The following is a 19797-nucleotide window of genomic DNA, read 5'->3' on the forward strand; positions in this document are numbered from 1 at the left end:
CTAGTGAGGGTTGATAGAAGTCCTCATTTTGCATATTTATTGTACAGCCTTCGCAAAAACACATGATCAATTCCACTAACAGCTGGTAGCTGAAGCAAAACAATATGAATGAAGCTTAATGTGACAACATCATTTCAATTTGAACACCGAGTCGTTTTCTTGTTTAATTAACAGCTTGACAAATCCTCAGCGGCTGGTCTTTTCTGTGAGAAATAACACATTTATTTACATCACCGGCTCCCGTTTCCCTTCCTTTTGTCAGACTTGAAGGTGAGAAATTGGAGTTAGCCAATTACAAGGCAGACAGAGCCATATGGAGATGAGGCAGGTCCAGGGAAAACAGGCTCAGGGTATGATCACCTGTCATGTCCGGTATTTATGAGGATCCTTTTCTCCCCCCCCCAGTACATAATTGATAATAAACTTATTTGGTAGGCGGCAGCTGATGATGTCTGGGGTCCTTAGAGGTAAATGTCCTTTTATCCGGTAATGGAAGTAGTTTTGCTCGCCTGTGCAGCTGCGTGTTGCGCACCAGCTGGGGGTCAGAGCCCCGTCTCATTCACGGCCTCACGCCGCTAGACCGGAGCTGATGGGCGGACCAGACGCGACGCGGAGCGAAGCGACGGGATGCGCAGTTCATCAGCTGACGAGTGCGTATCGGACAAAAGAGCAGCTGAGCGGCTGATGATGCTCCGCATCCTGACCGAGTGAGTTTTTCTTTTTCAGGGGTGTTGAGGGTGGGGGGGGGGAGGAAAAAAAAGAAAACAACAACACACCATCCAACACCGGCGCCGTGCGTAAAGGAAAACACAACTGTCACATCCAGAAGAGAAGGGAGAGAGAGAGAGAGAGAGAGAGAGAGAGAGAGAGAGAGAGGGAGAGAGAGGTGGTGTATCGGCGGCGGTGGTGGTGTTTGACGGGGAGGGGGGGAGACGACAGCTTTGTTGGGGAGTATTTGGCTGTTGGTGAGCCACGGGAAGCGTTCGGAGCGGAGAGAGGCGCTTGACGCGGAGAACAGGCAGCTGAAGGCAATCCGCTCATCAGCTCATCAGCTCGGACACATCGCAGCACGACCACCCGACGTGTCGACCACAAAGAAAAGAGTTCGTGTGGGATTGGTTTTTGTGTTTAAAAAAAAAAAACAACAACCAAAAAACAAAAGCATTATCCGTGAAGAATTCCATCCCGTGCTTTAACGGCGATTCACCGCGACGCTCCTGCCCGCAAGTTTGGACTAACGCGTCCTGGGAAGTTTGCAGTCATCGGTGTGTGAAGGCGTCACGCAGGTCGGTAGGCTGCTGTTTGCTCTGACTAGGTGATGGGAATCAGTAACGGAGTCGTGGGTTCTGATTCTACAGCGGTGTGTGATTTGTTGGTTTGCAGCATCCCGAGTTCTTTAGAAAAGATGTGGAGTCAAAAAAAGAAAAACAACCCCCCCCCAAAAAAACAAACAAACAACTAACGGGATTAAATCAACTCTCCACACTTCAAAATCGCACCTTGTGGATCTCATGCAGAAATCCTGATGAGTGTTGGGCAGCAATTATCTGGAAAAATGCATCAAAACCTTGAATTCTGCTTGAAAAGTTCACATGTTTTTTGTTTAAAAAAAAAAAAAAAAGTCACACAGTTCTGTGCTTGTGTAGATTTGGTCGTTTTGTGAGCTTTTTTAAAAAAATGTCATGCTGCAAATGGCACAAGGATAAGGTGTAAAGTGGGAAGGGTGTGTGTGTGTGTGTGTGTGTGTGAAAATAATAGATTATGTTGCTGCTTCCTGCAGGTTATTCACCACACATTTTTTTCCCCCCCTCCAGTGATGACAATGAGAACATAATCTTCCTCCTAGTCTCCATCACCTCTCACCTTCTCCAGACGTCTGATCAAGAGCTGGCGTGGCTCAGCTCCAATAAGTGAATTTATATCCACATAAAATGCTTTATGTAAGCCTGCAAGACTCGACTGGGGGTGTAAATCACCTGCAGAGATAACCCACTCATGTGTCGATAAGCTTGCCCACACTCCTGCTAAACTGTACAGAATGTATGGTTTTCAGTGTAAAGGAGGATTGTTTGGACCCTTTTGAATTGAATTGACCTGAAGGAAGGTTTTTGAACAGACGTGGTGCAACCTTTTCCTTTTTTTGGTTGTGTTTTTCTGCATTAGGATGGAGGAACGCTTGGCTGACTGCTAATAAATCAATAGGCAACGTCTAATTTGTAATTCGATTTTTTTTAAATATTCCGAGCAGCGGCAAAAAAATTTAAGGAGCTTCGGAAAAGTGCTGTTAATTAAAGGCAATGAGTTGATTTCCCCTGTTTAATGTGTCTCAGCTTTTATAACATGAGGACTTGTCCCAGAGCTTTTTAGCTTGAGCCACAGAGAGAAATGCTCATCTGATTTAACTGTGGCATGGATCAGGCTATGAGCAATCTGCAAACACATGCATCTGAGTCCACATGATAGCCCAGAAGGACAAGTAATTCTGGCCCGGCGAAATTGATTTATGGCGATTGTCTGTGGTGCTGTTGAGGAACTGCGGCAGCTGAGGCCATTTTCTGTTTCATATTCCTCCGCTGGCAGGGACTGGAATAGTAAAGTAAAACAGATCTTCAACACCGCAGGCCTCAGAAGTGACTTATGCCAACTGAAGCTACCCCCCACCCCCCACCCCCTTAGGTTTTTAGCTGCATCTTTGGCCACAGAGGAACTCAAAACTACCAGAGAAACACTCCATCCTCCTGGTGACGACCTGTAAAGTCATTTTAGTTATCAGTTGATATCCAACATGCATTTTATTTTTATTTTTTTTGCAAACCTGGGCTGCAGAACGCATGTTTGGGTCCTGTGTTCCATTTCTTTTTCTTTTTTTCTTTTTTTTTCAATTTAAACAAACTTTTCCCCGACTCCAGACGAGCACCGGTCTGCTTCCTCCATAAGGCGTGTGCCGACCCATAAGTGAAGATAAATGAAGTGTTGTGTGTTTACACCTTTCAGACGCACCCGGAGCGCTCTGGTAAACACTTAGCCATCAACGCGTTTCTGCACGGCTCCACGCTGAAAAGCAATAAAACCCAGAGTCTGCTATACGCTGCGCCGTAATGTAGCAGACGATTCCACATCCAGGACTGCTGTGACACACCCCCCCCCCTACTGAGGCTTTCCACTTCCAACTTTAGCGGCCTTTAATCCCTGCTAATCAAAGCAGGTGATGACAATTTCTGATGCAGCCAAGAGCAGCAAAATTCTCAAGGTGGTTCTTTGCTATGCTTAGAGCTCAAAATCATCCAATTAATTCAGAAATATTAGAAGAGCTGTGTACGAAACACTGACACTCCATGTTCATATCCTTAAGTAATTTCCCCTTTCATTATTCCTGTGGAGAATTTAATATTCTGTGTGATGAGAACTGCCTCCTTCAGGGATAATGCCGACTTGAATACTGGCCCTAAACTGTTTTATAGATTATTAAGGAGCAATCAAGATGAGTTCTCTCCCTCTGTTAAAATTACTTCTCAGAGATTTGAGAGATATGTGTTTGGGAGAGGGGTGGGGCGTGTGGGGTAGTCGATGCTTAGACCTTCGCCTGCAGCATCCCCTTATTACTTGTTGATGCCGACGCCGACTCTGAGGATGACCTTATGAGTTCTAACGTTTGTTACGGCGAGCATCATGAGGCCGAGGCGCCTTCTTTTTTTATTTTTATTTTTTTAAACAAGCCGGAGCAAACGTGTGAAGGTTAATCCAGCCTGACAAACTGCCCACACTTCCCTGGGCTCGACGGATCGCTTCCATGTCATATTTACTTTACATAATTGCTGCCCTCTAATCTGTTACTATTAACACACCGCCTGCCTGGCTATTGTCTGCTGCACTCCTTCACTCTCGCTCTACGTTTTCCCATTTCCTCCCTTGAGAACAGCCAGACATCATGATGAATAGTTGGTGCAAGCATGAAGCGTGGCGATGCACATGCAGGATCTAGGAGAATTTTTTTTTTTTTTTTGAACGAAACACGTCCTCAGGACGGTGAGACCTCCATTAGCAGACAGACTTGGATACTTACCTTTTTAGTGACCTTAAAGTAAGGATTATCTGGGGTTGGCTTAAGGATGAGACACTCGAGGCAAAGTTTACCCCGCCGAAACAAAAGTTGTGTTGCTAAATTATCGCTGAAAGTCACCCTAGGATTAAAGGGAGAGGGGATTTTATGCTCTTGAAATGTGCTTACAGGGATATTTAGTGACAGCACTTGATGCATTACCACTGTAGTCCTTAACTACATTGTGAGATGCATGGGAGGAAAAAAAAAAAAAAAAAGCACCGTATGGATGCAAGCAGTTTTTTAGCGCTTTCTGCTTTGTCTGAAGTGGCGGTGGCGTGTTGTGAATTCACATTATATAACAGATTGTCCTCCCTAATTCATCATCATGTTTTATTAAATTTGAATAAGGAAGCTTCAACAAGCTTTGAGTAACAGTTGAGAATATAAATAGAATTTTATATTAACCAAAAGATGGATTTACATAGTGTTTCTCATCTCGAATATTGGCTCAGTATAATGGGATACCTGCCATTGCATTTTGATTGAAAGGGTGTGTGCGGCATTTTTTCTCTAGGGTGCAACCAATGTATCCGCCGTCGTAGCTGTCGTAGGCTGGCCGCCTGACCTGATGTGTCATGCATAACATAAAGCGATTCCTGCATCTCCTTGTGTATACGCATGAGAAAAAACCTGCTGCTGGGGATTTGTTGTGTGCATATGTTTGTGCAAGCTTGTGGTTTGCTTTTAGCCAAGTCTTAGCTATGAGCCGAGTGCAACGCCCAAATCAAGATAACCGAAGATTTAAAATCGAGATATCTCTCGATTGTTTTGTGCACGAAAGCTGTTATCCTGCCAAAGCAGGCGGAGATGAAAGCCACCTGCGATTTTGCCACGAGGATGCTCTCTTGCTGGTCCAGCGTTGTGGAGCGGCGGCGCTTCACACTGTTATAACCCACAGATTAACATTTATGGCTCAGCGTGCTCCGGTGGACTTTCTGGGTCAAGACCAAGTGGCGAGATTTGAGCAGTAGCCCTGACTTTGTAGCAGTACAAGTCTCCCTGTGTGCGCCGGACTTTAGCCTGGCGGGGAGAACCAAACAGAAATATGCTCACTTCTGTCATAGTGTGAGCAAAATAGAAATACATTGTGCTCTCTGCTTGTGAAAATTGCCCCAGATGAATACCCGCGCTGCTCCCAGGTTTAACGTTTGAGGAAACAAAAAAACAATTCAAAGTCACGTTTCTGAAGGACATTACAAAGTAGAGAACTTATTTCACCGACCAGCACATGATAAAAAAACAAAACAAAACAAAAAACAACACCTTTTTGCCCCTTTAAGCCGTGTTTGTGTTAAAATATTGATGAGTGGTTTCTCTTGCTTTTTAGAAGTTTCGAAAGTTTTTTTTTTTTTTTTTTTCTTGCCGCTCCTTTTGGATCAATTTACAGGCGGATTTATTTTTCTCCTTTGTCACCAGGAAATAGCTGCCCTCAAGGAGGCATCTCAGGAATAGCGTCGCCCTCCTCAAGGCCTCCTCGGTCACTCAGTGAAAAGTTTGGCGTTCGGGGGGGGGGGTTTGCTTGTCAATGGCCTCAAAAAGTCTCTTGATGCGATCGCTGGGAGGCTGAAAGCTGCAGGTCTGGCGGGTGACAAAAAATCTCATGTTGGGGACAAAGCAGAGGTGCTGGTCACTCAGCGGCACTTCCTGCCTTTTTATTGTCAGCAGGGCAAAAAAAGAAAATATTGAATAGCAGACCACTGAAGAGTGTAAAACCGGCGCCTCAGAGTCAGTGTAATGGCATACAGGTCAGCAATCTTTGACTTTCAGTGGAGAGCCATGTGCATTCAGAAGGTTGATTGACCAATCACTGCTGGGCTGAACCTTCAAGTTTCATCCCCCTAGAAGAGGAGAAACCATTGCAATGTTGGTGAATTTTTAGATTGATGTTTCTTTAATAAGGCTCGCAGCCTCTCAGTATTCTGATACTGTGCCATCATGACCTACATACTCCTTAAAACGCTGACAAGAAGAGAATAAAAGCCTCCAGTTTCTTTATGTATACATCTTTTCTCTTTTTTTTTTTTTTTTTTTTGCGCGTGGCACCTAATGCCTAAAGAGAAAACATACTCGATATATTATTCTCTATCAAGTGCAAAAAACTACGTTTTGCGTTTGTCTTTCTTCTAATTTCATCTTATTGAAATGAGTATTTTAGATTTCCGATTGCGCCAAACTCCCAACGTTGTTCCTCCATTCGGTCACATTTGAAGATTTTTTTTATTTTATTTTTTATTTTTTTGCAGCGATCACAGCAGCACTCGAGGGTTGCATGCCAATTGCGGTGTTGAAGCTTTCCCCTCGTACTCTTTAGCTGTCTGCCGCTATTATGTGATTCCATGTGGCGCTGCAAATGATAAAATAGGGAGAGGGTTAGTTTTTGGTACGATCACGTAAGATGCATTTGAATGAGACCCAATGTCAGCGTATTAGAATAACTCAGGGTTTGTATTTTTTGTTTTCTGGTTGCCATGTTTGTCTGCCCCCAGTTTTTCCAGATACAGTTGATGGGCTACTGTAGAACAATAAGACTCCAGATGTCCAGATTATACCAGCAGCCACAACTGGTATTTTATTGGCTATTTGTAATTTAAAAAAAAAGAAAAAAAAAGCAGCGCTGTTAATCTAAAGTAATCCAATAATGGTTATTCTCTATTTATTCCTGTTTTTTTTTTTAAAGTTTTTTTTTTAGTGTTTACCCATAATGTGGACAAATATTTGAATTTTATTACTCTTCAATCACCCTCCCTGGTGGGAAAGCTCTGCAAGCCTCACGACAATGAAGCTGCAGTGTCATTGCAATTTAATTAATTTCCATAACAATGGGCCGATCATGGATTTGCCTGTAAATTGCCACAGGTATGTGGAGTTTATTTTATTTTTGCACACTGTGGAGTCAGTTCATTATGAGGGAACATTAGATGACAATTGCTGACACCGTCTTGCAGGATTCTCATCATTACTTCCCCCAGATCCCCCCGCGTGGAATAACACAACCGTGCTTCCAATTTGAGAGAATGGGGAAGCTGTGGCCCATTGAATTAAGACTGGTCTGGCGTAATTGGGTGTGTGATGGGACGGGGAGCTCCTATTTTGATAAAAGCTGGCGATCAATACTTTAGCCTTGGATATGGATAAACGCTGGAGCTTGTAAGAATGAATGCACTGAACAACCCGCTATTACCTTTTCAAACAGAGGAAGATACTGCTGAAGACTACAAAACCCAGCGCTTTTTTTGTGTGTTCTGATTGTTCACACCCTGCAATTACATAAAAAAATAATTTAGTCTCTCCCTCTAAACATTTTGTAAATATATAATTCATACTGTCATTGGTGATGGGTTGTTTGGGGGGGATTTGTAAACATCTCAGCTCAACTCATTATGTCGTATACTGGCGCTGGCAGATACCGACTTTTACTATTTAATTCGCTTGGATAAAAAGCCAAACAATAAAATAGAGGATTTTATTTGGAATTAGGTGTTGACCGCTGTGATTTACCAGTGGCGGATAAAAACAAAAAAAACCCAACGTTCACCTCGCTGTTGACGGTTTTCCACAGTCAAAAGTAGCTTTGTTTGTCTTCTAAAATGTGCCCAACTACCAGGGACGAAGCTTCAAACCTCGCACGCGTGGAATAATCTGAAGTGGCAGCATCAGAGATTTGCATCACTTCCCCCCCCCACACTTGTGAATATTCCGTATCGTATAGCGAGAGATGGGATTTCATCATCCCTTCTTGAGGAGTCTCTGTGGGTGCGGTAAGCTCATCCGTCACCAAGTAGGCTAAGAATATACCTGCCACTGAAATTTAATTACCGGTAAGTGTTACCGTGATTTTGTTTGCTCTTTTTTTTTTTTTCCTCCACCCCCGGCCCTCCCTCACTTTCTTTACTTGGGGGCTTTCATATAAATCCCCCAATATACTTATTTAAAGAAATCTCAAATTAGTCGCCTTATAATAATCCAGAATCAAACAAACAGGAGTCTCTGAAACCTGCATCTGCAGACCTTCTGAAAATTCATGGATTGTGAAGGATCAGTTTACCCAAACTTGATTGTCTTGACTCTGTTTTGCTGTGTATTTTTAGATAATAGTACCACATGTTGCAAGAAGGGATTTTAGGCATTGAGCCTCAATAAGGAATGAACACAATCTGGTTCAGATTGCATCCAGAATTCACAGGGTCTGGGCAATGTGTTGCAGACAAACACTTCTGCTTCTCCAAAATCACTGGTGTCAGGGGGAAACAGGCAGCATCTGATGGAACACTGCCCTGGTTCTCCCTCTCCCCTTCTCCGAGTGCCAGGAGGCACAAGGAAGGGGGGAAAAATAGAAGAATAATAACAGAAGAGAAACTGAAAGAGAAGAGGGAGAGAGGAGCGTCAAGGAGGAAAGGGAGAGAAAGAGAGAGAGACTCGACAAGATGAATTATGCAAAGCTGTCAGAGGCTGCTATTGTTGGAGGAGCTGGCTGTGTTAAAGGCATCCAGCCCTGATCTTCACCAGCTCCATCGACCGCTCTCGCCACTCCCCGTGGCCGTGGAGGCGTCTTCAGCCTCGCTCCGGCAGCTGGCCAACAGTTGTGGCGAGGAGGGCTGCAGAGCGCTTGGTGACAGGTGGATTGTCCTGGAGGGACACGCCGGAAACGACTCCCGTCTTTATTAGCGTTATTTACAGAGGTCACTGACAGGGAGATCCGCGCCGACTCCCAACAGCAGCAGTCGCCGTGGAAATATAATTACAGAACAAAAAAGGCTTAGTGGAGAGTTGCCATTTCAGCATTCTGGTCAACGGTGGCTACTCCAGTTCTGCAAAATGCTTTGTGTGCTGAAGCAGGGTGTGTGTGTGTGTGTGTGTGTGTGTGTGTGTGTGTGTGTGTGTGTGTGTTTGTGTTTGTGTTTGTGAAGTTAGTTTTGGACAAAACTCTTTATCACTTTCAGGTTATTGTAGAAATAGGACAAAGAGTAAAGATTTGTTATTTAGAAGGATTATTATTTAGTCCAAACCATTACCCGTCACCATTTCCTGTCGGCCTTGTATTTCTTTTTCTTTTTTTGACGGCTTTTTGTATTCAAAATATTCAAAAAAAAGTAAATCTTCACAGTGTGGAAGATGAATGTGGGCTCGACTTTAAAAGACCCTGATCACTTATTTTTTTCATATCCAGTTTATTTCTCAGGAGCTTTTCCTCCATCCCTCCACCCCCTCTTTTTCTCCCCTCTGTGCTCATCTCAGTGGGCGGGGCTCAGCTGCAGAAACATGTCGTTGCAGCACCAATTGGCATCGAGCAATCCGAATCAGATGAGAGTCGACGGGTTCTTTGATTGGTCCCCGTAGATTGACTCTGTTCTAATCAGACCACACAATCCTGATGGAGCATAAAAATACTTTTGAGTGTTGATGATGAAGTAATACCTAAAGTTACTTTAAAGTTTTTAAATTACCACTTAGAAGTATTTGGTTAAGAATGAGAATCATCGTTTCTTTTCTCTATATAATTGTGAGACTGCATACGTAAAAATATAATACTAAAATGTTAAAACACTTAAAGGTCCTGGAGCTCAAGGTGAATTTGTTCATCCAGTAGTCAAAAAATCTAAAAAAAAATATTTTACAGCTGTTTAAAATGAAGCAAATCCTCAAATGATCTCAAATGGATTCAGAGTACAAAGGCAAATGTTCCCTTGTGAGTTCCTTAAAAATTGATTGTTGATCCGTTTTGTCACTCAACTGTTTAATCAGCTCACAACGTGGAGGGTTATTCTCCTGGATGTCCTCCTTTGAGGCGTGAAAACACTTCCCTTTATTCTCCCTTGATAAATAAAACAGCGCGTGTCATTTAGTCGTTCATCCTAAGCCATTGGTTAAAAAGACACGTCGCCCTTTTTGGTCAGCGCTTCCTCAATCTCCAGTCGTAAAGAAACAACAACCGCCCGGTTGTCATCTTGATGAAAGAAAAGTGTCTTTCAGACATGAAACAGGTAAATCTCACTTCAATCCTTGAAAACCGCTCCAGCTGCCCCGAAGAGCCAATCGAGTCGGACACATTTCTTCACACCCTATTATACAGATGGTTTATGGTTTATGCTTCAAAGAAGTGCAGAGGTGTGGGACGCTACCGGGGGTTTCAGGGGGACTGTAGCGAACTGGCATGGGAGTCGTTGGGGACGTGTGTGGAGCTGCAATGCGTAGATCATGAAGTGCCTTTCCTGCGTGCCTCGCTGGCTCGCTGGAGGATCTCTGTGTGACACTAATTCTGCAGTGTCGACTGTTCCACGGCGCGGTCACGGGTGACTGGATGCCCTTATTCAACCGCATGATCAAAGGTAAAAGGGAGCGTGGAAGTTAATGATACCGGAGAAGTGGAAGAGAAAAAAATGGGAGGACAGGTTTAGGAAAGAGATTAAGCAATTTTTTGAGGTAAAACCCCCACTATTAGACTTTTTTTTTTTTTTCTCCCTGCACATGCTTTTCACTGCTATTGTGGAGTTTGCTGTGCGTTTACTCTCAGATGGGTATAGGCAGATCTTGCATAATCAAGGGATAGACTGGCTTTTATTCTTCTGAGCTTAGAGTAGTTCATACTGTAGTTAAAATCTACGAAAGTCAAAGTCGTGCGAGAACACAATAGAATACCCCCCACGTGAGCCCCTATGACCTTCTGAGCGTAACTTGAACCACCGTGAATCTCTCTTGTATCACGATAGTGTTTCCATGTGCGAGCACCAGTGTGCAACTATAGGACACTTTTATGAGCTGGTGAGAAAAGATGACATCTTCTGGTCCTCAGATTACAGCAGAAATGTTTACATGGGGGGGACAGGCCTCGTCAATCAAAGGCTTACGGGCGGTTAAATCGCAAATCTGATTCCCCCTATAGGGGCAGCTTGCAGCTGAGTGTGTGCGGCTCGTAGCATTAGCTGTTTTATAGACGCAGAGCCTCTTTAAGTCCATAAAGAACCGGGGGGGTGTCGTAATCAGGGGAGGCTTCTGGGCGGGCCTGCTCACACTCATCCTGCTCATTAATCTGCCAATCTGGATGGGTGCGCACAGTCTCCCCCCTCCACACCAAAAAGTGATGAGATGTGAGCGAGATGTCCTGTGGTGTCGTAAAACAAGCGTGTTTGCGGTTGTGTTTGAGGGCTGAGTGTCAGGGTTAGTCACTGATTGCATCTCGGCTCATCGAGGGAACGGAGTGATACCCAGTGATACCCAGTGATACCCAGCAACCCTGAGAGAAAGGGAAGGGAGGGAAAAAAAAAGAAGATGGAGAGAAGTTGAACGACTCACAATTTTCATTATCACTGCATCCTGTACTCTGCCTACGGCTACTATACTTTTTGTAAAGTCTCCCCACGGCTGGTATTTTCTTGCAATGCGACAGTGCGCTATCTGGCTCCTCTGGAAAAGTTTTGATGCTTGATGTGAAACGAAGTGGATCTCATTTGGGGAAAGAAGAAGTCTGATACACTAGTCTTACAGCTCAGCCAAGAGAGAAATGAAATTGTGTGTGTGTGTGTGTGTGTGTGTGTGTGTGTGTGTGTGTGTGTGTGTGTGTGTGTGTGTGTGTGTGTGTGTGTGTGTGTGTGTGTGTGTGTGTGTGTGTGTGTGTGTGTGTGTGTGTGTGTGTGTGTGTGTGTGTGAGCGAGCATGTCAGGAGGCAATGCAAAATGACTGGTAATAAACACTTCTGACACACTGGGGCTCCCATCCACTTCCCACTCGAGGGATTTTTGATTTTTTTTTTTTTAGGACTGGAACCACATTCTCCTCTCCCTTGTTCGTATTTTATAACCCTGTCTCCACCTGCATTTTGAATTTTATTTAATGTTTGAATGCGCAAGGCCGAATTCTGATTTATTATTTTTCTTTTCTCGTCTTACAATGCAAACTCCTGCGTCACGGGTCGATAAATCCACAAAAAAAAAAAAATCAGCTTGTGTGTGTTTTTTAGATTAAAATGCGTCATAACACTTGTTTTTGGTGTCTGTGCGCAAATTTAGGTTCCTGTTAACTTGCAGTGTGTAAAATAGGGCGAACACTTGCAGGAGATGTGCAACACTTTAAAGGGTTATGCAGCCAAATCATAAACCTTAGATACAACAAGTTCCATTAAATCTAAAAATCTCAAAGTACCTCTGGATATAGTTACAGTATGATGATTGCATTCATTACTGGTTCTGGTTGACCAGAACTTATATTTACCCTGGTTGCTAATCTTAAGATAATTAACATGTTTATGCTGAAAAATGAATTAACAGCCTGATGAGTCAATAAGAACACTGGAGGGTAAAATTGAGGTCATAAGTGGGAAATAAAGGAACAATTGAATGCATTTTTGATTAAAATCACGTTTCCACACTGTGACCTTTGGTTTTCTCCATTTGGAATCCAACCCTTGGTTATTATGGGATGTTAGGTGTCTACTATTTGATTTACAAATAGCAGGTCGTCGTCCTCCCTGATGTGGAACTTACTTGATTTGTCTGTTTGACATTGATTTTGGAACATAATCATTTTCCACCATTAAAAAAAGAAGTGGATATTTTTGTGAATCTCCCCAGAGCTCACCTTTTGTGTGCCGTCATGAATGCGAGTCTCAAGGACAAACATGCGGGGAGAACGAACTTGATTTTTTTGAAGGCCGGCGCAGATGGAAAAGAGGAGGTGCTCCTTGTAACAATGGAGGTGGAGGTCGTGCATGACGAGGGGTTCACAGGTGAAGTTTCAGGGGCTGGGGAAGTTGCACTGGGGGGGGGGGTTGGGGCGGCGCGAAGGGGATAAGCGTGTGCTCTTAAAGATGAAGCAGATGGATTAGTGTTATCTGAGCCCCGTCTCCATCTCTCTTTCTCCAGGTGGACGACTGAATGAACTGAAGAAGTGACCGGCGGAGGTTCAGAAGTGAGGGAGGGGGCTTTGAGGGGATCAGTACAAGACAAGAATCACAACCAGGGGAGGAAGAGGAGTAAAAGGAGGAGGGGGGGAGAAAAAGGGTGAAGTAATCCAGTAGCGAAGCGTCTCAGGAGAGCGTTTGTGGCGAAGGGGAAGGGAGTTGGATACCCCAGCATGCAGGCAGCATGGAACGGGTGAGGGAGCAGCGGCCTTTCTGCTCGCTGTCCAAGAGCCAGAGAGACCGCGAGAGATACAGCGAGCGAGGAGACGACCGGGAGCGCCGTTACACCGCCTCCTCAGCCGACCCGGAGGAGGGGACCTGTCGCGTGCCCACTCAGAAATCCTACAGCTCCAGCGAGACGCTCCAGGCCTTCGACCATGATCCTTCACGGATGCTGTTCGGAGGCAGGGTCAAAGAGATGGCCCACAAGGAGAGCGGCGACTACAGCAGGCCGGGTGAGTTCACGCGAGGATAGCAGGAAGCGCCGCGGCCATTGTTGGTCCGACAGCGTCTTTTCCTGAAGAGGAAAAACGACACAATGAAGACTCCGATTCGTTAACGTGGATGTGAGAGATGGGGGGTGGGGTGGGGGGCATCAGTAGCAATCCAACATGGCTGCTGAAGAATTCCTTTTCTGTTCTGTTCAGTATGTTGGAACATTTTTCTGTTAACAGCGCAATTAAGCGGTGAACACAATTCAAATGATGCCAAATAAAGACGGTTTTATGTCCCCCCACACTCTCTCAGAGAGAGCTCAGATTGGGTGTGAGGCAGTGGGCCACTCTGATGCTGTGAGTGTGAATACCCCGGTGGACCACGTTAAAATAAGTAAGAATAATCCGTAAATAAACCCCCTTTTTAATTGGCTGTTAGAAACGGCTCCGATTTGTGTAATTAAAAAAAGTTTCAGCAGTTTATTCTATTTTATGGTGCTCCTTTTGCTCATAAAAGCGCAATTAGAAAATCTTTCCATTACTCCCTTACATGTTCTTAGTGCTAATTAGTGCTCATTTTATAATTAATGGAACTATGATGAACTTGTGGAAAGAATGCATTTCTTCTTTTATGATTATTATTTAAAATCCAGAGCATTAAATCTTATCAACTACCTTGTTCTCCATCACAGTAAATGTCAGCTTTAATGGAATTAGTGGAAAGAGAACAAATAAATCTGCTGTTTGAAAGTGTGTGTGAAGGTTGAATAAAAATATATTGTTTATATTGTTATTTCACATTCAGATGAATTTCTCTTATTTATATCTCTTAATTCACCATGCGTCATTTCCATCAACACAACAAATTATCTATAAATTGACGAACTTTGTGCGCCAACAGTTTTAATATATTACCACATTATGCAAACCATTTTATACATCAGGGGTTTTTTGGGGGGTTGATTTTAACAATATTTACACCTTTTGAACTGGAAATCTTCAGAAAAATAATTCTGGATTAATATAACTGCAGTAGAAAATAGTAAAAAAAAAATTATACTTTCAGGCTTGAGCTGATCTCATGAATAACATTTTCTAACATGTTCATACCGACTTTCAAAAAATCTATTACTGGTAATGAGTCAATACAGGGTTAAAGTAACAGTGAGCTAGTTAGCTCCGAGTTAGCTCTGCGGCTACTATTTTTGTTTAATGGCAATATTACAATATTTTTGCACTTATTATAAATAAACTAATGTATTTTACTTGAATGACTCAAAGTCTTTGCCCGGATATTTTTAGCTTTATTTTTTCTATATATTTCAAATCACACATCAAACAAAACCAAAGTAAAGAAGCAATAAATTTATCCTAAATATTAATTTAGAAAAGGCTGTAAAAACAAATAAATTAATCAAGGAAATCCATTTTCAGCCTTTTTACATGAAAAAAAAAAATCTAAATATTTTGTTTTCTCAATGCTCAATCACCTTGCAAATCTCACCCTGCTACAACATTAAATATGAGAGGCGCTGTAATTGAAGTGAGAGACGATGTGTCTGAGCATCCTGCTAAGTTGATCAGTGCTAAGTAGATTAGCAGTATGTTGTTAAGGTATTAATTTAATAATTACCCCCTCCCCCCCACCTCTTTTACCCTGCACTCCAGCTAAGTGTTTCTCTTGAAAGTGTCTCTGCTCTTTGCCATTAACCTGCGTTGTTTCTTGGTTTGTTAACTTTACGAACGTCTGTCATTCACAGGGCAGACATTTTCACTGAGGCAGCTCGGCATCTGCGAGCCATCAGCTCGTAGGGGTTTGGCTCTCTGCCCCGAGACGGGCCTCTCCCACCCGCTCAGCAGCTACTCCAGAGGGCCGGTCGTTACGGAGAACCATGAACCTGTGTCACCGGAACGTACTATGACTCTTTGGGGAACGGGGGCAAAGTCTGGGCAGAATTCATGCCTCTCCAGCCGCTCTAACTCGGCGCTCACGCTCACTGACACGGAAATGGACAATAAATCGGACAATGAAATGGGTGAGTGGGGCACACTTTGCATTTTTTTTTTTTTTTTGTGTCTTTTAAATGCTTCTTTTTTGTGTGTGTGTTTTTCGCAGCTCATGCTCTCATTGACTTTCAAAGGGGTAAAAAAAAAAAAAATCACAAGGTGGATAAAGCGGCACTCGTAGGTTGGATTTGTGGTTGGTGCTTGAGCAAAGGAGTGGATTGGTGGAAAAGGAAGTAGAGGCGCGATTGGTCGGCCCGGTATCTGGAGAGGCGTTTGCAGCTGCCTTTCTTAGGATCAAAGACGGAAAAAGAATTCGGCCTTCCAATTGAGTAGTTGCTCGTCACCTGGTCCTTCTCCACATGAAGCAGAGGAGTTTGATGAAGTTTCCCCATGGGCTAGCTTATAATCAAAGATAGCTTTGTGTGCCTGCGTCTGAGATTTTGCTCAGAAAACTCTGCAGTGGTTGACTGGGCATGCACAATGACTGATTAAATGGGTACAATGGTTTTGAAGTGCAAATTTGTTCTTGCTGGAAAACCTGAGACGGGAGTGTTCAGGCTCCCCCCCCCCCCCCACACCCGTTTGAAGAGGTTAAATCTGTGTTGCATCAAATGGAGGCATTGCACATAAGTTGCATGCATTCATTTTTTGGGGGGTTAGATTTAAACTCCTTTATCATTCCCCCCCCCCCCCAAATTTTCTTGTTTGTCTTGTTTCCTGTTCTCGCTGCGAGGTTAGTTTGCAGGTTGGAGAGTCGTCTATCTTTTTTTGTAAGATGCTTTACGTGTATTCACTGCTTGTTTTCAGCCGTATTTCTTCCTACAGCTGTTTTTTTTCTCCTTTTCCCGCTGTCATATATTGCATGTTTCAGCCTGTGCTTTTAAGTGAATAGTATTTTACACCATCATTAAATTTATCCTCAGCGCTTCATATATTTTAGTGTAAATCTCGAAGATTTCTCGCCTGATCTTGAGTGCCCCTGACGTCACTCATCATCCATCAACACCGCAGTGCGACCCATCACCATTACGAGACGCTCAATGTAAAGCTCTTATTATTGTAAGAAACTGATGATCTCAAAGAGTGGCAGGCAGTTAAAATAATAAGGCTTGATTACACTTTCCCAGCAAGACCATTATAAAGAGGATAAAACCCAAAAGTGTCTTATGTTCACATGCTATCATTTTTTTATTCTAAAAACACTATCTACAGTCTGACATTTGAGACAAGTCATTTTCTTAATGGTGGTATTCATCATAGTGCGCCTGTCTCCGGTGGGGAGGGGGGCTGAGTTACTCTTTTACCTTTTCAAAATGCCATCGGAATTCGAATATACATACATTTGCTCTGGTGTCGCGCCTCCGGATTGGTCGAAAACGCTCTTTACATTCACAAATGGATAAAAGAAAGAAAAAAAAATAACTGAGACGTACCAGTTAAAGTGATGCTTAGCATTCGACTCGACTTGTTTGTGCTGCAAACGCACACACACACACACACACACACACACACACACACACACACACACACACACACACACACACACACACACACACACACGTTGGACATATGTCCTCTGGAGTTTTTTTTTTTTTTTTTGACCAGCTACTGATTGGCTGTAATTTCTAAAACATCCCGATGAGACTTCATCCATCCCTCATTGAGTTTCATTATATGTAAAATGAACAACACCTGCTGGATCTCCATCCCAGATGAACGCCTGATGTTACAAACAAGAAGCCTTTTATTTAATGGCGTGTTACATTTTTCCACTCCTTCTAGTTTAACATGCTGAAACCATTCTGTTAGAAGAATGTGAGCCGTGGTGCAAATTCAAATCCCAACCTCCCCCCACTTCTTCTTTTCTTTTTTTTTTTAAATTCAACTATTTTTGGACTTAAAGTGCTTTTTCATCATCTAGATCTCGAGAAAAAACCTCACCATCGTTCCACCTCTATACATCTTGGGTCTTTTTTCTTTTTTTTAAAATATATTTTATTTCAGGAAGCATTGCGCTTTTGACTTTCACTATTTAATGAAGCAGCTAAGAGAAATGACCCATCCAAAGGTTTCCATCAACTGAATATGCATGGAGAAGCTCCGACAAGGGGCCGTTCAGCCCCACTTATTCATAAATGAACTCGATATTTCATTCTAATTCACTCTGTTCCAAAGAGTGTTCGACACACGCAAGTAACCGAAGTCTGAGCACCTTGGTGAGAAAGAGGTCCAACCGAAGATGAAACCAGACTGGTCATCCGGTCAGTGTTCAGCTTCGAATGATCCACTGAGTGCAGCAGAATACGTCTGTTTTCAATGTTAGGGAATGGAAACTGACTGTTGAGTAGGATTTCAACATAGCTGCTATTGTTAGCTTTCTTTTACACTAGTTTGCATATACATATGTGTAATCATTGCGTCTTTAAAAGCCAAGCCATCACAGAGATCAGTAAAACTCAGACTTGATTGATTATTCAAGCAAAACATGGAGCTGTTGGGGTTTTTTTTTTTTTTCTAATCGAAAAAGTGAAAAGAAAAGAGAGAAGAAGAAACCTATCAAGCAGCCGTCATTGATTTTACACTTAACATAATCCCCCCCGCCGCTTAAGAGAATACCTCAAACAAAATCAATTGATTAGAGCATCCATTTTATTGGTTTTCTACTTGTAAGAATAGCATAGAGGACCTAAGGAGTCCTCACATTCCCCATGACGCAGTCCTGTTGGGATATGTATTATTTATGACATGGGCTGTGAGCTGTACTCACCATGGAAACACACGCTTTGACCGAACAGTCAAAAAAAATACACCCTTCATTTCTCCATGCCCTTAAAATTTAATGCAATATTTGAACTAATTTAATTTATTTCATGATTATTTTTTCAACAATTCAAACATATAATCCCTGAATTTACACATTCGCGTGTACTTTTCTGTCTGGAACGTATCAAACTACACATACGAGCGCCTCCAAACTTTACACATATATTAAGCATAATAAGCAGTGCTTCCTTGTGACATTTTGAATTTTCTCCAGATGTTATTTTTATTCCCCTCCGGCCTAAAAAAAAAAAAAAAAAAGAAGAAGACAGGTAGGTTTTAGATGCCAGTCTCTCCGTCTGTCTTGAATCAATTTTTTTTTATCTGGAATGTATCTCATAAATTTCACATACTAGCTTCACTTAACGTTTCGCTTACGTTAATCGTGACGCGTAGATGTGCTTCAGAGAAATTTAAATAGTCGTCGCCATGGAAACGTGATTTTAAATGTGAGTTTTAGTGGTTGTCATTTGTAGCATACACCAAACCATCATCATAGCTTATATAAAATGCAATACACACTAGTGAACATGGCAGCGGAGGTCATGTTACGTACGGCTGCATTTATTACACTTTATATACTCTTTATACTTTAATAGTTTACTCTTGTAAAAGTACATTTCTGCTCCTTCCACTCAGGCAGAAATTTTATCACCTCTATTTACCTGACAACCAGCTGTAATCTGCATCGTGCAAACACACACCCACGCATGCATTCACACACTCACAGTTTGTATGAAGTGTTTCCTTTACTGTCCCGTGTTGAATTAGTGCCGTGACATGTAGCAGCTGTGGAACAGCAGAACACGTCCGAAGGGAGTGGAACTCTGTCAAATATAGATATTTGCACCCGTCAGTTGAGTTGATATGGAGCATTGAGCCGTTTGCGGAATTCTTTTTTTTTTGTTTGTTTTAAAGGCAGGTTAACTGCCAAAGGGCCAAAAAAACATTGTCCTTCGCTTCATCTAAATAAAGAATTTAATTTGCCTCATGTAGAAACATAATTTATCAGAAGAGATAAAATCCCTGTTGTGACCCTGTTAGTTCTGTAGTTTGCAAAATCGTTTGTATCCCCTATAATTGAGAAAACTCAATTGAGAAAGAGTTTTTCAAAACTGCTGCTGAGTCGTTAGTGACAGAAGGATGAGAGACGAAGACCACAGCGGAGCTTCTTTTCAAACAGATTACAGATAGAAATATCGACGTGCGGAATCCGTTTGAATTAAGGTGACCTTGGGCTTTTGTTGAGCAGGAAATGACAGATTTTTTTTTTTTTTTTTAAATAAAGGAAATGTTTTCCAGGGGTTGGAATGTAGGTCAGCTGACACGCGTGGGTTTTTTCGGTCTCATGCGAAAAACTGTTTCTATGTAATGTGAGGAATCTGGTCGATTGGAGAGACAAAAAAAAAAAAAAAGATAATGGGTTCCAACTCTTTGTGTGAGTTTTCAAAAACTGATGGAATGCGGTAATTGGTAATAATTTCATAAAACTAAGTCATCCACTTGTGGTCTCAGCTTTAGCCATAGCTGTGCTAGCATTG

At 42.6% G+C, this 19797-nt stretch overlaps 1 protein-coding gene across 2 annotated transcripts in view; it reads left to right on the forward strand.

Annotated features, from left to right (window-relative positions):
- Positions 1-257: 257 nt before the first annotated feature.
- Positions 258-19797, forward strand: part of si:dkey-237h12.3 (teneurin-3) — a 132478-nt gene continuing 112938 nt past the window's right edge. Inside the window, exons 1-3 of one of the 2 annotated variants that reach the window (XM_068325079.1) lie at positions 258-707; positions 12958-13450; positions 15190-15465. In XM_068325079.1, coding sequence (XP_068181180.1) covers positions 13180-13450; positions 15190-15465 — 547 coding nt within the window. In that variant the 5' untranslated portion in view covers positions 258-707; positions 12958-13179. Of the gene's footprint in view, positions 708-922; positions 1287-12957; positions 13451-15189; positions 15466-19797 lie in introns of those variants that run through there. The other variant, XM_068325078.1, reaches the window with a different exon arrangement.

This window comes from Antennarius striatus, chromosome 10 (genome assembly GCF_040054535.1).
Source record: "Antennarius striatus isolate MH-2024 chromosome 10, ASM4005453v1, whole genome shotgun sequence".
NCBI lineage: Eukaryota > Metazoa > Chordata > Actinopteri > Lophiiformes > Antennariidae > Antennarius > Antennarius striatus.